General features: G+C 44.9%; 1 protein-coding gene across 1 annotated transcript in view; it reads left to right on the top strand.

The window, feature by feature from the left end:
• tmem259 (transmembrane protein 259) overlaps positions 1-19,062 on the top strand; it is a gene marked incomplete at its 5' end in the record, with an annotated part of 20,753 nt that extends 1,691 nt beyond the window's left edge. Inside the window, 12 exons of the mRNA XM_083766774.1 lie at positions 974-1,175; positions 2,245-2,390; positions 3,452-3,554; positions 6,262-6,372; positions 8,642-8,764; positions 10,272-10,372; positions 11,161-11,218; positions 11,375-11,458; positions 12,240-12,372; positions 12,536-12,635; positions 13,656-13,709; positions 15,513-19,062. Coding sequence (XP_083622900.1) covers positions 974-1,175; positions 2,245-2,390; positions 3,452-3,554; positions 6,262-6,372; positions 8,642-8,764; positions 10,272-10,372; positions 11,161-11,218; positions 11,375-11,458; positions 12,240-12,372; positions 12,536-12,635; positions 13,656-13,709; positions 15,513-16,196 — 1,899 coding nt within the window. The 3' untranslated portion in view covers positions 16,197-19,062. The remainder of the gene's footprint in view (positions 1-973; positions 1,176-2,244; positions 2,391-3,451; positions 3,555-6,261; positions 6,373-8,641; positions 8,765-10,271; positions 10,373-11,160; positions 11,219-11,374; positions 11,459-12,239; positions 12,373-12,535; positions 12,636-13,655; positions 13,710-15,512) is intronic.
• Between the last annotated feature and the right edge of the window lie 255 nt (positions 19,063-19,317).

Here is a 19,317-nt window from a genome sequence, read left to right as displayed (position 1 = left end):
ACCTAGGGCTCGTCTGAGGACGACGTAGAGAGAGAGGTCCCGACTCCAAAAACAAACTCCTGAACTAAACAAAATCTCTACGTCGTCCTCAGACGAGCCCTAGGAGGTCGGCGTCTCTGTCTCCATCTCAGTTCTCCATAAGTCTGGCCAGCTCATTTGTGCTTTCTGCACCAGCATCTTTCTTTAGTACGTCCACACATAGGTAGGTGTGGGACGTCTTCTCGATCGATGCCCGTGTGTTGGTTCCCACAGTACAAGCTTTTTGGCGGGGAGTTCTTGGTGTCGGTGGCAGTGGCCAGCTAGTCTCATCCTCCTTACTGCTATCTTCTCTGACCTTAGCTCGCCAAAAAAACCCACCACATAGCAAATAAAAGCCGGGCAGTGCCTGTGTCCTGCGTGCGTGCATGCGTGTGTTCGTGCATCCCCCCCCACACACACACACACACACACACTCGTCACGGCCAGGAGGACAGCGCTGCCCGGCTATGCTCCTTGCGAGCTGAGCTCTCATTGCGAGCTGAGCTCTCATTGCAACTATTATAAAGTATACTATAGGCAGCACAAGATCATCAGCTTCCTTCTAGACAAATCACATTGCCCCGGAGTGAGTCTCGGTGTCCACCGTTTCGGTGGTGAGTAAAAACAGAGAGAAGGGCTGGGGAGAGCGGCGGTTTTCTCTTCACCGCGGCTCAGTGACGCCATGTTGTAGTTTTAGTAAAAACAGAGAGAAGGGCTGGGGAGAGCTGTGGTTTGCTCTTCACCGTGGCTCAGTGACACCATGTTGTAGTTTTAGTAAAAACAGAGAGAAGGGCTGGGGAGAGCGGCGGTTTTCTCTTCACCGTGGCTCAGTGACACCATGTTGTAGTTTTCGGTGATAGCGGTGGTGGTCACCTCATTACCGAATGACATCAAACCAGACTATGAATAGGCCCTTTACTCTCTCTCTCCCTCTCCCCTCCCTCCCTCCCCACAGGCCTTGTTTGTCCTGTTCATCCTGGCCTACATCCACATAGCGTTCTCGCGCTCGCCCATCAACTGCCTGGAGCACGTGCGAGAGAAGTGGCCGAGGGACGGCATCCTGCGCGTGGAGATCCAGAGGAACTCCACCCGAGCGCCCATCTTCCTCCAGTTCTACGATTCTGATGGATTCAGGGGATTAGTTAAAGAACCTGCAGGTAATGCATAGATACATAGATAGATAGATAGATAGATAGATGGAAACCCTATACCAAAATCTTAAACCCTGGTTTACTATCCCCCCCCCCCCCAAAAGGACGGGGTAATATTTTTTGTTTTGTCTTTTTTTTTGTGTTTCATTCATTTTAACGTGGCCATGCACATGCGGTCACATTCTAGGTCGATATGACGGCCTTAACTTTTTTTTTTTACAGTCTATGGCCACAAGTTGGCCACTTTCGCCTGTCTAGAATAAAGATTGTCCCTCTGTGCCTGTGTAAACAAACTACACATTACGCACATAACTACACGATACGCATACGCATCTGGGGTTGAGAGGCACTGATTGATGTAAACTACTAGACTATAGCCAAGTTGACAATTATAGCCAATGATCGTTATATTGATAATAATATTGTAGCTCTGTTCGGGACTGTGGCACAACGGTGAATGAGCCGTTCGCAATACTGGACATAACTGGACGTCACTTCAGAGGAAATAAAGGGAGCTGCTACTTCAGACTCGGAGATGTTTACTCACCCGTGGAATACATTAGAATTAGGGCTTAAGTTTGGGCTTAATTTCTGCCTGAGCTTCCCGGTACCTGTACAGGGCGCTCCGCTACCTGGAGAGGGCGCTCTGCTGCCTAGCGTGACCAATCTGACAATAATAATATATGGTCAGATGATATTTTATGTCCTGAGCTGTACGGGACACGAGCGGACAGTCCAGCCTTTTCCTGCGTGCGTGCGTCAGACAGACAGACAGACAGACAGACAGACAGACAGACAGACAGTTTGCTTTGTTAGGACTCGGGAGGATACTTCCTTGGTAAACGTGTTGCTGCTCTCGTGCCTCGAGACGTGAGACTAACATGGAACTGTACACTTGTCTGGGCCACATTACTATTGTAGCGTTCCGAGGCGTAGGGCATTAACGTGGGCTTTAGACCTTAGATCCTCATAAGGCTAGATTTAGAAGACATTTTGTAAAATACCAGCGACCAGGTGATGATGTCATCATTGTTGCGATCAGGTGATGAGGTCCATCATTGTCATGTGACTGTAGGGGAGATGGAGGATGAGGCGGGAGGAGTAGGCGGAGCTTCAGGGCGGGGGGCTGGGCTCGGTCTGGCCCCTCCCCTACATGAAGAGGAGGAGGAGGAGGAAGAGGAGGAGCTAACCATGGAGATGTTTGACAACAGCTCCGTACAGGTGAGGAGGGGAACTGTGTGGCCCTGGACTACAATTCCCATAATGCTTTGGTGCACTGCTCCACCTTGTGGACAGGGGGAGGGCTGTCACTGAGACACCATGTAGTTCAAGGAAGCTTTGAGAAGGAAGAGAAGTGGTCACGTGACTGGGCTGCGCCATGACACTTTCATGGACACTTTCATGGGAGCCAAACTCACACCGGAAGTGCAATGAATACATGGCAGTGAATGGAGCCGGTTGGACCAGCTCATAACAAACATTATTTATGAACAATTGAGACATTTTGTAAAGTAATAACTTCTGGAAAATAACAGAAGACATATCACAGGTTGTTTTCTAATCACTTACTTTTCGATGTGCAAAGAGTGCACAGTATATAATGTTTTGGCTGACATACAGGAAACGGTGGGCGATACTATTCAGAAAGGTACTTTGTGCGCTTTAGATACCATACCCTACCTCTATAAAAATTACACAGTGTACACATCGAAAAGCACCACAGCAGATAAAAATGTGTTACATGTCTTCTGTTATTTTCCAGAAGTGATTACTTTACAAAAGGTCTCAGTCATTCAGAAATAATGTTTGTTCATGAGCTGGTCACTGAGCTCTCATTGACTCCAGTGCATTCTGCCAAACTTCCGGGTAGTTTGGCTCCCATGAAAGTGTCATGGCGCAGCCCAGTCACGTGACCACTTCTCTTCCTTCTCAGAGCTTCCTTGATGTAGTCCAAGGAAGCTCTGAGAAAGATCGACTGACATTTTTAGAATCTGATCTCAGGTCAGATTGGATTAATCAGACCAGTGTGTGTCCAGTGGAAACCTTGTATGAATCTGATCTCAGGTCAGAATGGGTTATATGCATATAATCATGACCAATGGCATTGCAAGACTAAACAATGAACATCAGTGATGATGTTCAGGTGAAATAAATAATACAAAATAAAATAAAATAATGTTGCAGAAGTACAACTTCTTGCAGGGTTAAAATAAGATCTGGTTGCAAAAGGGGTGAAGTGTCCCTTTTTAAAATGCAAATAATAGCTCTGTCTCCCCCTGCAGTTTGAGTTGGACATAGAGCCCAGGCTGAAGCCTTCGGTCAGATCAGGGCCAGTCGGTGTCAACGAGAGTCAAGACCTGAGCTTCAGCCAGCCTCCCAGTAAAGGTAAAAAAAACTACCTTATGTTACTGTTGTTATAAACCACTGTTAGAAGTTAGACTACCTTATGTTACTATAGAGCGTCGCAGTCCCACCACCTTTCATGACGACGCTAGGAATTCCTCATAATCTTTTCCCATAGACATTTCAAAAAGTTTTTATTTAAAGACGATTATGCCGCGGAAAAAGCCAACTCGAGTTGTGACAAATCATGACAGCAAACACAACATTTTGGGCCGAACAAATAATTACAAATAAGAAAAACAACAAAAAAAGTGTTGTAACCTGCCGTTTTGTTGTTTGTTGTTCGTTGTTGTTTGTTGTTTGTTGTTCGGCCCGAAAAATTGTGTTTGTTGTCATGATTTGTCACAACTCGAGTTGGCTTTGTACGACGCTTAATAATAATAATAATAATAATAATAAAACTTTATTTGTATAGCACCTTTCATGACATGAAATGCAGCTCAAAGTGCTTTACAGAACAATGGCGAATAAAAAAGAAAAGCAAGGCAACGACATTACAAAAACAAGCAGTAATGCAATACAGTGAGGACATGAATAACAAAAAATAAAAGATCAATTAAAAGCAATGTTGTAGAAGTGGGTCTTGAGCTGTGCTTTAAAAATGTCTACAGAGGCTGCCTGACAAAGGTACAGTGGGAGTTTGTTCCATGCCGACGGCCCGTAGAAGCAAAAAGCTGCTTCCCCGTATTTTTTAGTTGCTATTTTTTTAGGCAAAGGGAGCAGGCCAGCAGTGGAAGACCTTAGGGGGCGGTTTGGGACATATTTAGGCAGGCAGTCATGTATGTAGGAAGGTGCGAGACCATTGAGAGCTTTATACACAAGTAAAATAATTTTAAAATCAAGCCAGTGCAGTGAAGCCAAAACTGGAGTAATATGTTCTCTCATCTTAGTTCTAGTTAAAACTCTGGCTGCTGCATTTTGGACAAGTTGTAATCTGTCAGTTGTTTTCTTAGGCAGTCCTGAAAAAAGTGCATTGCAGTAATCAAGCCGAGAAAAAACAAAGGCGTGGATTAGCGTTTTTGCATCGTCCAAAGACAAATAGGCTCTGATTCGTGCAATATTTCTAAGGTGAAAAAAGGCAATCTTGGTAACATAATTAATGTGTGAATTAAAATTCAATTCAGAATCAATAATGACCCCCAGGTTCTTTACTGTACTGTTACTTTCTACAGTCAGGTTGCCAAGTCTGCTTATTATTGATTCTTTCTGCTCGCTAGAACCGATTATGAGAACTTCTGTCTTATCCTCATTTAGCTTGAGAAAGTTCTCACTCATCCAACATTTGATGCTAGACAGACGGGTCAACAGCGGTCTTTAAATAAATACTTTTTGAAATGTCTATGAGGAAAATGAACGGGGAATCATTTCCTGGCCCCTGGTAGGGGGCGGGACTGCGACGCTCTATAGAGCTGTGCAATCCCGCCTAGAGTCCGATACCATTTTTTTCCAGACCGAGTACTTAATTTTTAGTAGTCGCCGATACAGAGTACCAATACGAGTACTTTATTTTTGTTGAGTAACCACTTATTTTACCCCCTTTTTCTCATAGATCTACACTGTGTCAGTTGTCATTCATGCTTGTAGATCGGCTGTTTTTGGCGATTTGCTGCAGTGTTGGGTCAGACTTGCTTTGTTTATATTGTGTTTTAGGATCCAAGATGGCCGCAGCACCAGGAGGGGGTCGACATATGCCCTTCCTGGGCTGTGTTCACACATTCAAGACACCCGTCTTGTATCTGTGTTTAATGGCCGCTCCAATGCATTTCCAATGGAAGCCCATATGGTTTGACCAAATATTTAGTTTGATGGGGGGAGGGGTGTGGCAGAACACATCCATCAAAGCTGTGTTCAGACACAAGTCAGGTGTCAGTCACAAGGCAAGTGTCTTGAATGCAGCCCAGTAAGGGCATATGTCGACCCCACCCGCTCTCCTCCGCCCCACCCCCTCCTGGTGCTGCGGCCATCTTGGATCCTAAAACGCAATATAGACAAAGGGAGAGAGGTGGGGCCGAGAAAGGCCCTTATTGAATGTTTTGGTACTCGGGTCAGGGTATCAGGGCTGGTAACGAGTACCAGCTCCGAGTAATGAGTACCTGAGGGCGACATCGGCCCGAGTAACCAGTATCGGTATCGGAAAACAACTCTAGTCCCGCCCCCTTTCATGACGTCGACAGGCCCGGAAGAGAATTCCCCATAACATATTTTTTCCCAGATACGTTTCAAAAAGTATTTATTTAAAGACATTTACCGTAAGTCTCGGACAAAGCCAATTCGAGTTGTGACAAATCATGACAACAAACGCGATGTTTTGGGACGATCAAATAATTAGAAAAAAGAAAAAAAGGTATTGTACCTTGCCCTTTTTTTTCAAAATTTTTGATCGGCCCAAAACGTTGTTTATTGTCATGATTTGTGACAACAAGAGTTGACTTTGTCCGAGGCTTAAAAGGGTCTTTAAATAAATACTTTTTGAAACGTCTATGGGAAAAAAAATGAATGGGGGATTCTCATCTGGGTCACTATTGTTTTATGCAATGCAACATAAAGTAATCCTTTCAACAACTTAAGTGTGTGTGTGTGTGTGTGTGTGTGTGTGTGTGTGTGTGTGTGTGTGTGTGTGTGTGTGTGTGTGTGTGTGTGTGTGTGTGTGCGCGTGTGCGTGTGCGTGTGCATGTGCATGTGCATGCAGTATGGCCTCAGGAGGAGTACATCGTAGAGTATTCTCTGGAGTATGGATTCCTCCGTCTGTCTCAGAACACACGACAACGACTCAACATCCCTGTGATGGTCGTCACCCTGGGTAAGACACGCACGCGCACACACACACACATACACCATGCCACTGCCGGCTAAATTGTCATTTCCAAATTGGTCTTGTTTCTTCCACCAAACAAGAGGCAATATAAACAGCGGGTTAAATTCACCTGGTTACAGAACTGAATTTGCGCTAACTGGTCGTTGTTCCAGACCCAGTTGAGGACCAGTGCTTTAATGAGTTAATTGGGTGTGTTCCAGACCCAATTAAATTGCCGCTTTGACTCTGAACCCCCCCATCCCGGAAACAATCTGGGGAAAAAAACAGAGAAATATCTTTGCTAGCTTACCTTGCTCTCGTTTTCATTTACACGATAAATGATCCAAGCGTTCATATTTTAAAGGAGAGGCTGATGAGGAGCAGAAATGAAGCGCTTAGTATATCCATCAGGTCAAAACCACGGAGAGCACCCTGGATCAGCAGATACGAGGCATTCTTTCTGCCGCGCTAACAGGCTAGTGAACAGCACGCTAATATGACCGAAGAGGCGAAGCGTACGGTGGCCGAGAGTCCAACTCAAAAATAAAAAAAAGGAAAGAATTCAGAATATTGATATCATTGAGGATGCGCTGGGACGTGTACACACGTCCTATGGACGCGTCGGTTGGGTTCCCTATGACGTTTGCAGACGTCCTGTAGATAGAATGTGTGGACCAGTGCTTTAATGAGTTAATTGGGTGTGTTCCAGACCCCGTTAAGGACCAGTGCTTTAACACATTTAGTACAGGAAGTGCCTTCAAAATAAAGGCTATAGAGTGCCAGAGTTGTCTGATCGCTTTTACTTTGAAAGCCATGAAACAGGAAACACTTGCCTAAAAAAGTTGACTTTACAAAGGGACCTCACATCCCCGATCATCTTAATATATTGTTTTACGCTCCAAAAAACGTTCATATTTTGCGGGAGAGACGGATGAGGAGCAGAAATGAAGCGCCAGCATATCGATCCATTCATCACCGCGGAGAGCGCCTTGGATTAGGAGATACGAGTCATTCTTTCCGCCGCGCTAACATGGGAGTCAATGACAAGCTAATAGTTGCACTGAGCGTTAGCATACGGCAAGCGAAATGCCAAAAAAAAAAGAAGGAAAAATTCTGAATATTCTTATCTCGCCCCGCGTCGCTGGGACGTCGCTAGGACGTCCTCACACGTCAATAGTACTAATATTTTGGGGTCCTTATGACGTTCTCAGACGTCCTATGTACAGAATCTGTTAATGAGTGAATTGGGTGTCTTCCAGACCCCGTTAAGGACCAGTGCTTTAATGAGTGAATTGGGTGTGTGTTCCAGACCCCGTTAAGGACCAGTGCTTTAATGAGTTAATTGGGTGTGTGTTCCAGACCCCGTTAAGGACCAGTGTTTTAATGAGTTAATTGGGTGTGTTCCAGACCCCGTTAAGGACCAGTGTTTTAATGAGTTAATTGGGTGTGTTCCAGACCCCGTTAAGGACCAGTGCTTTAATGAGTTAATTGGGTGTGTTCCAGACCCCGTTAAGGACCAGTGTTTTAATGAGTGAATTGGGTGTGTGTTCCAGACCCCGTTAAGGACCAGTGCTTTAATGAGTTAATTGGGTGTGTTCCAGACCCCGTTAAGGACCAGTGCTTTAATGAGTTAATTGGGTGTGTTCCAGACCCCGTTAAGGACCAGTGCTTTAATGAGTGAATTGGGTGTGTTCCAGACCCCGTTAAGGACCAGTGCTTTAATGAGTTAATTGGGTGTGTTCCAGACCCCGTTAAGGACCAGTGCTTTAATGAGTTAATTGGGTGTGTTCCAGACCCCGTTAAGGACCAGTGCTTTAATGAGTGAATTGGGTGTGTTCCAGACCCCGTTAAGGACCAGTGCTTTAATGAGTTAATTGGGTGTGTTCCAGACCCCGTTAAGGACCAGTGCTTTAATGAGTGAATTGGGTGTGTTCCAGACCCCGTTAAGGACCAGTGCTTTAATGAGTGAATTGGGTGTGTTCCAGACCTCGTTAAGGACCAGTGCTTTAATGAGTTAATTGGGTGTGTTCCAGACCCCGTTAAGGACCAGTGTTTTAATGAGTGAATTGGGTGTGTGTTCCAGACCCCGTTAAGGACCAGTGCTTTAATGAGTTAATTGGGTGTGTTCCAGACCCCGTTAAGGACCAGTGCTTTAATGAGTTAATTGGGTGTGTTCCAGACCCCGTTAAGGACCAGTGCTTTAATGAGTGAATTGGGTGTGTTCCAGACCCCGTTAAGGACCAGTGCTTTAATGAGTGAATTGGGTGTGTTCCAGACCCCGTTAAGGACCAGTGCTTTGGGGACAGCTTCAGTCGCTTCCTGCTGGACGAGTTCCTGGGATACGACGACATCCTCATGTCCAGCGTCAAGGCTCTGGCCGAGAACGAGGAGAACAAAGGTAGAGGGGGGTGTGTGTGTGTGTCTGTGTATGTGTGTGTGTGTGTGTGTGTGTGTGTTAGAGTTGTACCGATACTGGCATCGGGTAGATACCACCCTCAAGTACTCGTACTCTGTACTCGGAACCAGCTTACAATGTGGCTTACAATATGTCGGAGAAACGAGTAAAACAATAGCTGCAAGGCTGAGACAACACAGATACAATATTAACAATGCAAAAAAGACAACTACAAGGATTGTTTAACATTACATGGCACATGGCATCGCAGCTCTAAAAGTGTCTGGACTTCAACACAATCCCAACTGGACAGTAGGACAAAGACGTTTTATTTAATGAAAAACAGTGGATCAAGAACCTCAACACGGATTTTCCTGGAGGTTTAAATATGCCAAAATATTAGACAAGTTGTTTTGATTTTGTACCAAAACTCCACAGCCACATATATGCTAAACACAGCCAACAATCAATGGAAATCAGACTTTGAATATAGGGGACAAATTAGCACATTCCACACCAAGCCAACCTGGGACACAAAGCAAGAGGTGTCACTGACACCAAATGGGCCATTAGACACTGGGTCCAGGAAACAAAGGAGAAACATAGACGGGGACACCCTGAAATATAAATGTTAATTAAAAGAGCCTGGGGTTTTTTAATTTTTTTAATGGAAACAGTAAAACTCAAATAACAAAAAAATATATCTAGTTTTTAAGAATAGACCAAATACGTAAACCTAAATGCCAACGCTAAACCTAAACCTCACAGGAAGCCACGAGCTTGTCATCAAACCTGCCACTGGCTAATTGAGGAGCCATGGGGTGACTTAACCCTAAACAAAGCCCAATAAGGCTAAATGAACCAAAAATCCTAAAACCACATTTCATTTTTTTGTATTTATAATTTTATCCCACGATTTTGTAACCCCCTTTTCACCCCTGTGTCAATTATCTAATGTGATCCTGGGCTCTACACACCCTCCGCCAACCTAGTCCCCATATATGGGGGACAAGGGGAGAGCAACGGATGCCTGAGTGTCCAAGTTGCTCCTTTGCACGTGACAGGGGAGTTTCCCTGGTTGGACGTAGCGCGTGGAAGGAACACGTTATTCCAACCAGTTCCTTTCCCCTCCATCAGGCGCCCCGGCTGGCCAGGGGGAGGCAGTTTAGAGACCAGGATTACTGCATGTTTTTTGTGAGGGTATACCTACCCTAAGGGGACACGGGGAGAACATGCAAACTCCACACAAACAACATTTCAAATGTGGTGTTCTCTCTCGACCCTGATGAAGGCCCATGCAGGCTTGAAACCCACGTTGGTCGTGTTTCTTAACCCTTGTTTTTAATATTTGATGAAATAAAGGATTTCTTTCTACTTCAACTGGACAGAGCTGCCTTGGACCCTCTTTTAAGTTCGCCACCCAATGCCTCCTTCCACAGTGACATTGACTCCAGGCATAGAACTCTTTTAAGAACTCTCGTGCTTTGTGGTTCTCTCTCTCTCTCCTCAGGGTTCCTGAGGAACGTGGTGTCAGGAGAACACTACCGGTTCGTCAGCATGTGGATGGCTAGGACCTCCTACCTGGCCGCCTTCGTCATCATGGTCATTTTCGTAAGTCCTTCCCCCCCCCCCCGTTTAGGCCTGACGTCGAAAAGAATCACACCCGTGTGAACTGAGTGGTGCAACTCCCCCCTCCCCTCCTCCTCTCTCTCTCTCTCTCTCTCAATAGCAGGCAACAGAGCAGCACTATCTCTCTCTCTGTTTCTGGCACAACAGCGCCCCTACTGGTACTAATAGTCATATACTGGTGCTCAGATACACATAGGCGGGTGGGTTACACGGACATTGCTGGTTGTAGGAGTGTTTGCACCCCTCACGAAACGTCTTCTAAATCCTGACAGTTTGTGCTCAAGGACCCCAGTTTCATGTCAAGAACCCCCCCCCCCCCCCCCCCCCCATCTGAAAATATGTTATTCCCGGTACCCCTCGGAAGCAAAGATATGAGTTAAAAGCGTTCGCTCTGAAAGAATATATTCAAAGATTTGCGCCGATTTTTAAAAAATAGCAGACCTATGAGCTTGTAGATCTGTATGAATGAGTATGAATCTCGCTTAAGTCGGCAAAATAAACACTGCTGGGACGGCCGGTCGGCCAAACGGAAACATCCAGACAAAGTGGTTACTGTGGACTTGTTCTAATATCTGGGACTTTCTAAGTACTCAGAGACGCTTCGCGGCGCTGCTATGGTACAGTGTTTTGGCATATTAGTAGGTTAGTTACATCCCTGGTAATGATGTCATAATCTATGGTCAGTCTGTTGTTGACATGACAATGACCTTTTGACCCTGCGATGACGACGTCAGTGTGTTGGCATGACGATGACCTTTTGACCCCCACAGACTCTGTCAGTGTCCATGCTGCTGAGATACTCCCACCATCAGATCTTTGTCTTCATAGGTAAGATGTGTGCGTGCGAAGTGCGTGTGTGTGTGTGTGTGTGTGTGTGTGTGTGTGTGTGCGCTGAACATGACCTTTGTGGGCTTTTTTCTCTCTTTCGGTTGACTTGCTCCAGATGTTGGAGATGACCTTTGAACTTTGACCTTTGTGTTTCAGTTGACCTGCTCCAGATGTTGGAGATGAACATGACCATCGCCTTCCCTGCTGCTCCTCTTCTCACTGTCATCCTGGCCCTCGTTGGTACGCACGCACACACACACGCATCACACATGCACACGCATCACACACACACACACACACACACACACACACACACACACACACACACACACACACACACACATATACACATATACATATATATATATATATATGAATGGCTAGGTGGAGTCTCTGGTGTCGTTCACCGGTGGCCATCTTGCTACAGTGAACTTGTCTGGTACGCTCTATGGCAGGGTTCCCCAATTAGCGGCCCGCGGGCCATCTGCGCCCCGCGGAGCGCCCCCTTGTGGCCCACGGAAGAATTTCACGGATTCACAAACGGGTTGGTTTATTACAAACGTTATCGACGTGGCTATGATTCAGGGGGCTTTTTATATTGAAGTCCATTTTAAGTATGCCGATGTCTCTGACGTTTATGACAAACCAAACCGTTTAGGTTGAAAATTGAGCAAAAAAAAGGAAAGATGGCCGCCACGTAGAGACGTCGCTCTCCATTGGCCGTTCTATATGTCTATGTACACAGATGTGTGTGCGCCATCTAGCGTACACACTAAAAACGACACCACCACAGCCTTCTACATCATTCTCATTCATTATGCTAATGATATGTTAATTTGGGATTGAAGCCATCATGTCAGAGTTCTTTAACGACACCACCACAGCCTTCTACATCAGTCTCATTAATTATGCTAATGATATGTTAATTAGGGATGGAGGCCATCATGTCAGAGTTCTTTAACGACACCACCACAGCCTTCTACATCATTCTCATTAATTATGCTAATTATATGTTAATTAGGGATGGAGGCCATCATGTCGGAGTTCTTTAACGACACCACCACAGCCTTCTACATCATCCTCATCGTCTGGTTGGCTGATCAGTATGATGCAATCTGCTGTCACACCAACACCAGCAAACGCCATTGGCTGAGGTGAGGACCTCATTATAACCCTAACCCTAACCCTAACCCTAACCCTAACCCTAACCCTAACCCTAACCCTAACCCTAACCCTTATGAACAATAATAATAATAATAATGTGTAATATGCATGATGAACTATGATAACATAAAGATGTTGTTTGTGTTTTTTCAGGTTTTTCTACCTGTATCATTTTGCCTTCTACGCATATCATTACCGCTTCAATGGACAGTACAGCAGTCTGGCGCTGGTCACCTCCTGGCTATTTATTCAGGTACGCACACACATGTCGCATGCACACACACACACACACGTCACACACATCACGCACACGCGCGACGCGTGGAAATAATTTAGAGCGTGCTTGCACACACACACAAATTAATCTGATGTATGTCGACATAAATACACAGTTTGAGCCCCTCACTTCACACGAGTGTCATTCTATGTGTTATATAAGGAGGGACGTTGTACAGTAAGTGTGTCTCCATCTCATCTAATGATGTGTAATAATGTATCCCGGCTCCAGCCCCTGAATCGCTAGCCCCACGGCTGTTTCAGGCTATTCAGGTCTGCTGACTCTATGGCAGCCTCGGTTGGAAATCTGCTAACTTGGGACTGTAATTCTACAAACTGTTAATAAATATTTCAATCAATCAAAAAAACTATCGCCGAAGACTGCCGCTTTGGCAACGCCCATCCGTGGGAAGGGCTTTTCAGCCTGAATAAAGGAAGTGAAACCAACTGATTTCAGACCAGTGTTGTTTTCGTCGACTAAAACTAAGACGAAAAATGTCCGTTGACTACCTTTTTTCACGGACGAAAACTAAATGTAAACTAAATGAACACTAAGCTATGATGACTAAAACTAAGACTAAATATACTGACAATTTTGTCAACAAATAAAAACTAGACTAAAATGTTAGGAATGGACTAGTGGACAAGAGATCCAGTATAAGTCTTTGTTGCATGCTGAAAATAGCTGATCTACAAGCTCACAACGCGTCGCGCTGTGAGCGTAATGACTGCAAAACAGTCATTACGACGGCATCAAGGCCCGCCAAAATCCATTTTAGTCGACTAAATCAACCGTAGATTTAGTCGACTAAAATCTTATTCTATTTAGTCGACTAAAACTAGACTAAACACTAAAACATTCCAGGCGACTAAAATGGGACTAAAACTAAATGAAAACTATTCAACAGACTATGACTAAAACTAAAATCAAAATGTGCTGTCAAAAACAACACTGTTTACAGACTGTCCAGGCTAATGATATTGTGTTATGTTTCAGCATTCTATGATCTATTTCTTCCACCACTATGAGCTGCCAGCCATCCTGCAACAGGTAACGTAATAATCATCATCATACTATAATTCAGTCAATGTCTGTGTGTGTGTGTGTGTGTCTGTCTGTGTGTCTGTGTGTGTGTGTGTCTGTCTGTCAGAAACACCGCCGTAGCTCCTCACTGCCTGCACCAATCGCTCCCACTTTTCACACAGGCATTGACCATAATAATATGGAGGTCTCAACGAAGCCCTTTTTTCGATTTGACACATTAATGATTAATAATGAATTTATTAGTGAATAAAAAATGTGAAAACGCACCCGGGCGCAGTACCCCCCCGCGGCCACAAAGGGGGGGGCAAATATCTCACAACGGATAAGGGCTAGTAACAATAACAAACAAAGTCCCTTCGGGCTTGGCCCCTTAAATCAGGGCGGAAACCCCTTTTGGTGTTTTTAAGCATTGTGTTCTACTTTAGCTATTGAAAATTCAGATATACAAGCTCGTATATCTCGTATATTCAAGCTCGAAAATAGCAGATAATACAAGCTCGTAGTGTGGCACCGAGTGCCACGCTACGAGCTTGTAGATCTGCTATTTTTTTTAAAGTTGTGAAAATCTTTGAATAGATATTCCTTCAGAGTAGTGTTGTCGAAAATATCGATATATCGATAAATATCGATTCTGAAAAATTAAAACGGTTCGATATGACTTTTCCATAGTATCGATACTATCGATACTGTCCTCCCGTTTGAGACATGCTCCGCAGCGCACACACACTAGGAAGGATCAGAAGGGAGTACAGCCCCCTCCAAACTGAGCCTTGAGGGAGGGGAGGGGCCGTCCTGACTCTCTCAGACAGAGCGCACAGCCTGCGCAGCACTCAGTCTCACACTACAGACATTGTCGTTCTGTGACGCTGTGTTAACTTACTTCTTTAACTAGCTGGTCGCTCGTATTTCTTTATGTAAGATAAAGAATCCGATGTACACGGAGAGCTAAAGAGGACAGTTGCAAAAGCCCGCATACAATTACATCCTACTTGTTGCTGTCATAGCGATAATAAGCTAACTAGCTAAAGCTATCAACAGTGAACACAATATAGCTAGGCTAGCAAGCTAACGTTGCAATCGGTTGCTGTGTGTGTGTGTGTGTGTGTGTGTGTGCGTGTGCGTGATTCCGGATATTAATAATACTACTAATAAAAATAATAATATTTTGAGTAGACTGGCCTTAGACAGGATGCATTGAATAATATCTGAATAGATTATCAAACTTTCTTTATTTTGATTTATTTTTTATAATTATAAATGATAAAGATAGTTGAATAAGGAATAGAAACCAAGATGATGTGGTTGACTGGTCAGAAAGAAATTAAATGTTGTGCTTCACAACTTTACTTTTATGTGCAGGCCTGGCCTACTGGTTTATAATCCATAGTTATTATGTATAATAATTATAATAAGGCCTAATAATAATAAAAATGTTGAAAAAATATGAAAGTGCATAAGACTGCACAGCTTTTATTTGTAATAAATGTTAAACCCTCAGAAATCGCCGTGGTTGCGTGGTATCGAAAATGGTATCGAAATATCAATACTTTTCCAAATATCGTATCGAAGTTGAAAATCCAGTATCGTGACAACACTACTTCAGAGCGAACGTTTTTAACTCAAATCGTTGCTTCTGGGGGCGTCCCTGGAACTACATATTTTCAGATGGGGGGTCGGCGGCCAAATACATATATTTTTTGGGGTCCTTGACATGAAAAACTTAACCACTGATATAGAAACATAGGTTTTTCAGAAAACTGTGAAGACATTTTGTGTGGGGTCTAAATGGGTTAATGTTGTAACCAACAGATCCGTATTCAGGAGATGTTGCTTCAGAACCAACAGCAGAACCACACCCACCACCACCACGGGGCTCCGCCCCCTCCTCCTCCCACCCTGCACGACGACAGCCTCAACAACAACAACAACGCGGCCACGCCCCCGGACACGCCCCCCACCGCCCAGGACCAATCGGACGCGCCGGAGGAGGAGGAGGGGGCGGGGGGGGGACCTCGGGCTTCGGCCGACGACGACGCCTCTGAATCGGCCAATGGCGCGGGAGGAGGAGGAGGGGGGGGGGCAGGGGGTGGAGCCAGTGAACTGGACTGGATGGCTCAGACCGCCGCCTTCATCAGCGAGGCCCTATCGGCGTCCTCGTCCTTAGCCCCGCCCACCGCTGAGGGAGGTCAGGGGTCACCGCGGCGGGGTCACGCCGGCGTCGGCCTGGTGGCCGCGGGGGGCGTGGCCTCTGAAGGGGCCAGTGGCGTGACTTCCTCCGAGAACGCTAGCAGCGTGGCGGAGGTGGAGCCGATGGGGGGCGCCGGAGCTCCTCCCCCTAGTGCCGAAGGGGCGGGCCTTCCGCTAGTAAGCCCCTCCCCTCCTCCGCCTCCACCTCCAATCACAGACTGCCGCGGGTCGGACTGGGACCGCCCTCAGACGACGGACGTCGACAGTAACCCTGCCTCCCCCGAGCCCGCCCACTCCTCCTCCTGAGTGACAGTTATAAATCACGCCCCCTCCTCCTGAGTGACAGCTATAAGCCACGCCCCCTCCTCGTGAGTTACAGCTATAAGCCACGCCCCCTCCTCCTGAGTGACAGTCATGAACCACGCCCCCTCCTCATGAGTGACAGTTATAAGCCCCCCCCCCCTAAACACACGGCGCTCCACTCCACCATGTTCAACAGATTCTCCTTAAAAATATACAGAGGTGTTCATTGTCAATAAAAATACACAAGAACATGATCAGATAAAGATAAACTAAATATTAATATATGAAACTGATTGATTTAAAAACCCATTGTGGACGGGAACCCCTTTTGGTGTTTTAAGCATTATGTTATGCTTCAGCTGTTGAAAAATAGCAGACCTAGGTCTGCTATTTTTGAAAAAAATCGTAAAAAAATGCGGCACAGATCTTTGAATATATATTCTTTCAGAGCGAACGTTTATTTTATTTTATTTCGACGTCGGGCCTAAATGGGTTTAAGTCATTTATGTATAATGTTGCAGTACTTGGTTTCCCAAACAGTGGTTCGGGACCCCATGTGTGTGTCGCGGGACACATTGATATGGGTCAGTTTATTTATTTATTTTTGTTTTCCTGCATCTGGTTTTTAATTATTATTATTATTATTTCAAGACATTTTCAAAGAAAACATTCCTACAAAAAAAATTCATGAACATTCAAGAAATTCATGAAATAAAAGAAAAGAAAATCTACGAAATTCGATCCGATATTTAAAGCTGCTATAAGCAATAATGTGTCAAAAAATGTATTGCCTTTTTTCGTTTTTTTTTTTCAGGAAGTAGACAGGCAAATCGACCAATGACAAAGCTTCTAGGAAAATCTTTGAATGCAGATTGCGGCCCCTAGATGTGTCACAGAGAAAATAAATAAATGTGGGAGCGTTCTACCAATTGCTGGCTGTCTGACTACAAAAGAAAAGTCATAATATTATTTAGACATATTATTGCTTACAGCAGCTCTAAGAAGTAGTGAAAATGGGCCGTCTGCAAGCTTGTAGATCGCCTATTTTCACTAGTTTGGCGTCCCAGGAGAACGTCCTATAATTGCTTGTTTTGGGTCACGTGCTAAAACGTTCTGTGAGTTTTCATGGGAGTTCTCTCTGTTCACTCTGCACGGCGACCGGCTCGCGTTAGCTTGGCGCGCGCGGTGCCGTCTCTCGTGGCTCAAGTCACCTTCAGACGGTGAAACCACACACATACACACACACACCTTGGACTGTCCCGCCCCCGCTGCTCCGCTTTTCACCACTTTTGTGTATTTGGAAATGTGTCTTTCAAACATGACTTTGAGTGTATATGTGAAATATTATAAATGCATAGAGGGTTTATGCGCATGCATAAAAGTGAGTGGTCAAATAATCTAGTGGCAAAGAGGAGTTGTAACGTTGTTTTTGCGCAGTGGTTCCCAAAGTTGGGGTCTCTGGGGGACCCCCAGGGGTCCTTGAGGGAGTTCCAGGGGGTCCCCGTGCTAAATGATAGTTCATTCGGTTCCATTTGTACACACTCTGAGTGAAATTAACATTGATTTTACAATATAAATCGGGGGTCCCACTCCCAGAGATAGACATGCCATTACATGGGGGGGGGGGGGGGGGGTCCGTAGCCTATGATGCATGTCAAACTGGAGGGTCCTCGGAAATTAAACGGGTTGAGAAATGAGAATCACTTTTTCAAACGGGGGTCCGCGGGCTAATTAGTGACAATTTGGGGGGGGGGGGGGGGGTCCTTGACGTGGAAAAAGTTTGGGGACCACTGGTTTGGCGCAATCGGATGGATGTATATGGGGCTGTCGAGGTCAGAAAGTAGTTTTCAGCCACTCGGTAGGCGTTCCCGCATAACTTCCTGGTATGATGATGATGTCACGCGCATACCCTCTATGTATCTATTATGAGACCGACAGACAGACCGACAGACAGACAGACAGACAACGAAACAAAGGCAAACTAAGTAATTCCAGTGTAAACCAGTGGTTCCCAAAGTGGGGTCCTTGAGGGAGTTCCAGGGGGTCCCCAGCTAAATGATAATTTGGAACCAAATGGACCCTTATGGGTCTGTACCAAAGACAAAGAAAATCACTGCTAGAGCCGTAGGCCTACAAATCTTCTCTTATGGGGGTCAAATCTTCTCTTATGGGGGTCAAATCTTCTCTTATGGGGTCCCTGGCTGGCATACCTTTTTTCAAACGGGGGTCCGCAGGCTAATGAGTATAATCTTGACATGAAAAAAGGTTTGGGAACCACCGGTGTATAAACTAACTTAACTAACGGGTGTAATTAGAACCCTGGATGAACAGTGAGGAAAAATTTGAACCCTTTGAGGTGTTTGTCCTCTCATCAACTTTCAGCTTTTCTTCTTTATTATTATTATTATTATTTAGCTGCTGTTTGCCTCCGGAGGGGGGGGGGGGGGGTGCTGTTGCTGCTGGTCGACCGTTGCCATTGTTTTATTTGATTATTTTCTGTGTCGATTGGTTTCAGCGAACGGACCAGGAAATGTTGCGCCATAATTTCACGTTAAAAATGAATCGACTCCCCCCAACGATCGCTCCATAATTGATCTGATCCTCGTGAATCATGTCCATTTAGGCCCCTGTCAGCATCAACCTTTAACTGTAGTGCAAGAATTATTGCGAATTAATGATTGAATTTGTTTTGTTTTGTTGTTTTTTTGTGTAATTGAACGTTGAATCGTACCATTTTAATTTCCGTTTGCCTTTTAGGATCTGTAAACATGAATTGCACACGGCAAGATAATTTATGACAAATAAGTGGGAAAAAAATACAAAGAAATGACCTGAACTTTGACCTCAATAAATGTAACATTTTTGAAAATGTATGAAAATTCTTCAACAACAGATGAACGTAAAAACCTGTGTTGTTCTTGGCAGAAAAAAAATATTTTAGTTTTAGTCATAGTCTCTTCAATAGTTTTCATTTAGTTTCAGTCACATTTTATTCACCTGGAATGTTACTCTAGTTTAGTCGACTAAATATAAGATTTTAGTCGACTAAATCTACAGTTGATTTAGTCAACTAAAGTGTTTTTTGGCGGGCCTTGATGACGTCGTAATGACTGTTTTTACACTT

Source organism: Protomyctophum parallelum (genome assembly GCF_964188405.1).
Source record: "Protomyctophum parallelum genome assembly, chromosome: 6".
NCBI classification, from domain to species: domain Eukaryota; kingdom Metazoa; phylum Chordata; class Actinopteri; order Myctophiformes; family Myctophidae; genus Protomyctophum; species Protomyctophum parallelum.
The sequence above is the reverse complement of the archived record's forward strand: the minus strand, read 5'-3'. Positions and strand labels throughout refer to the sequence as shown.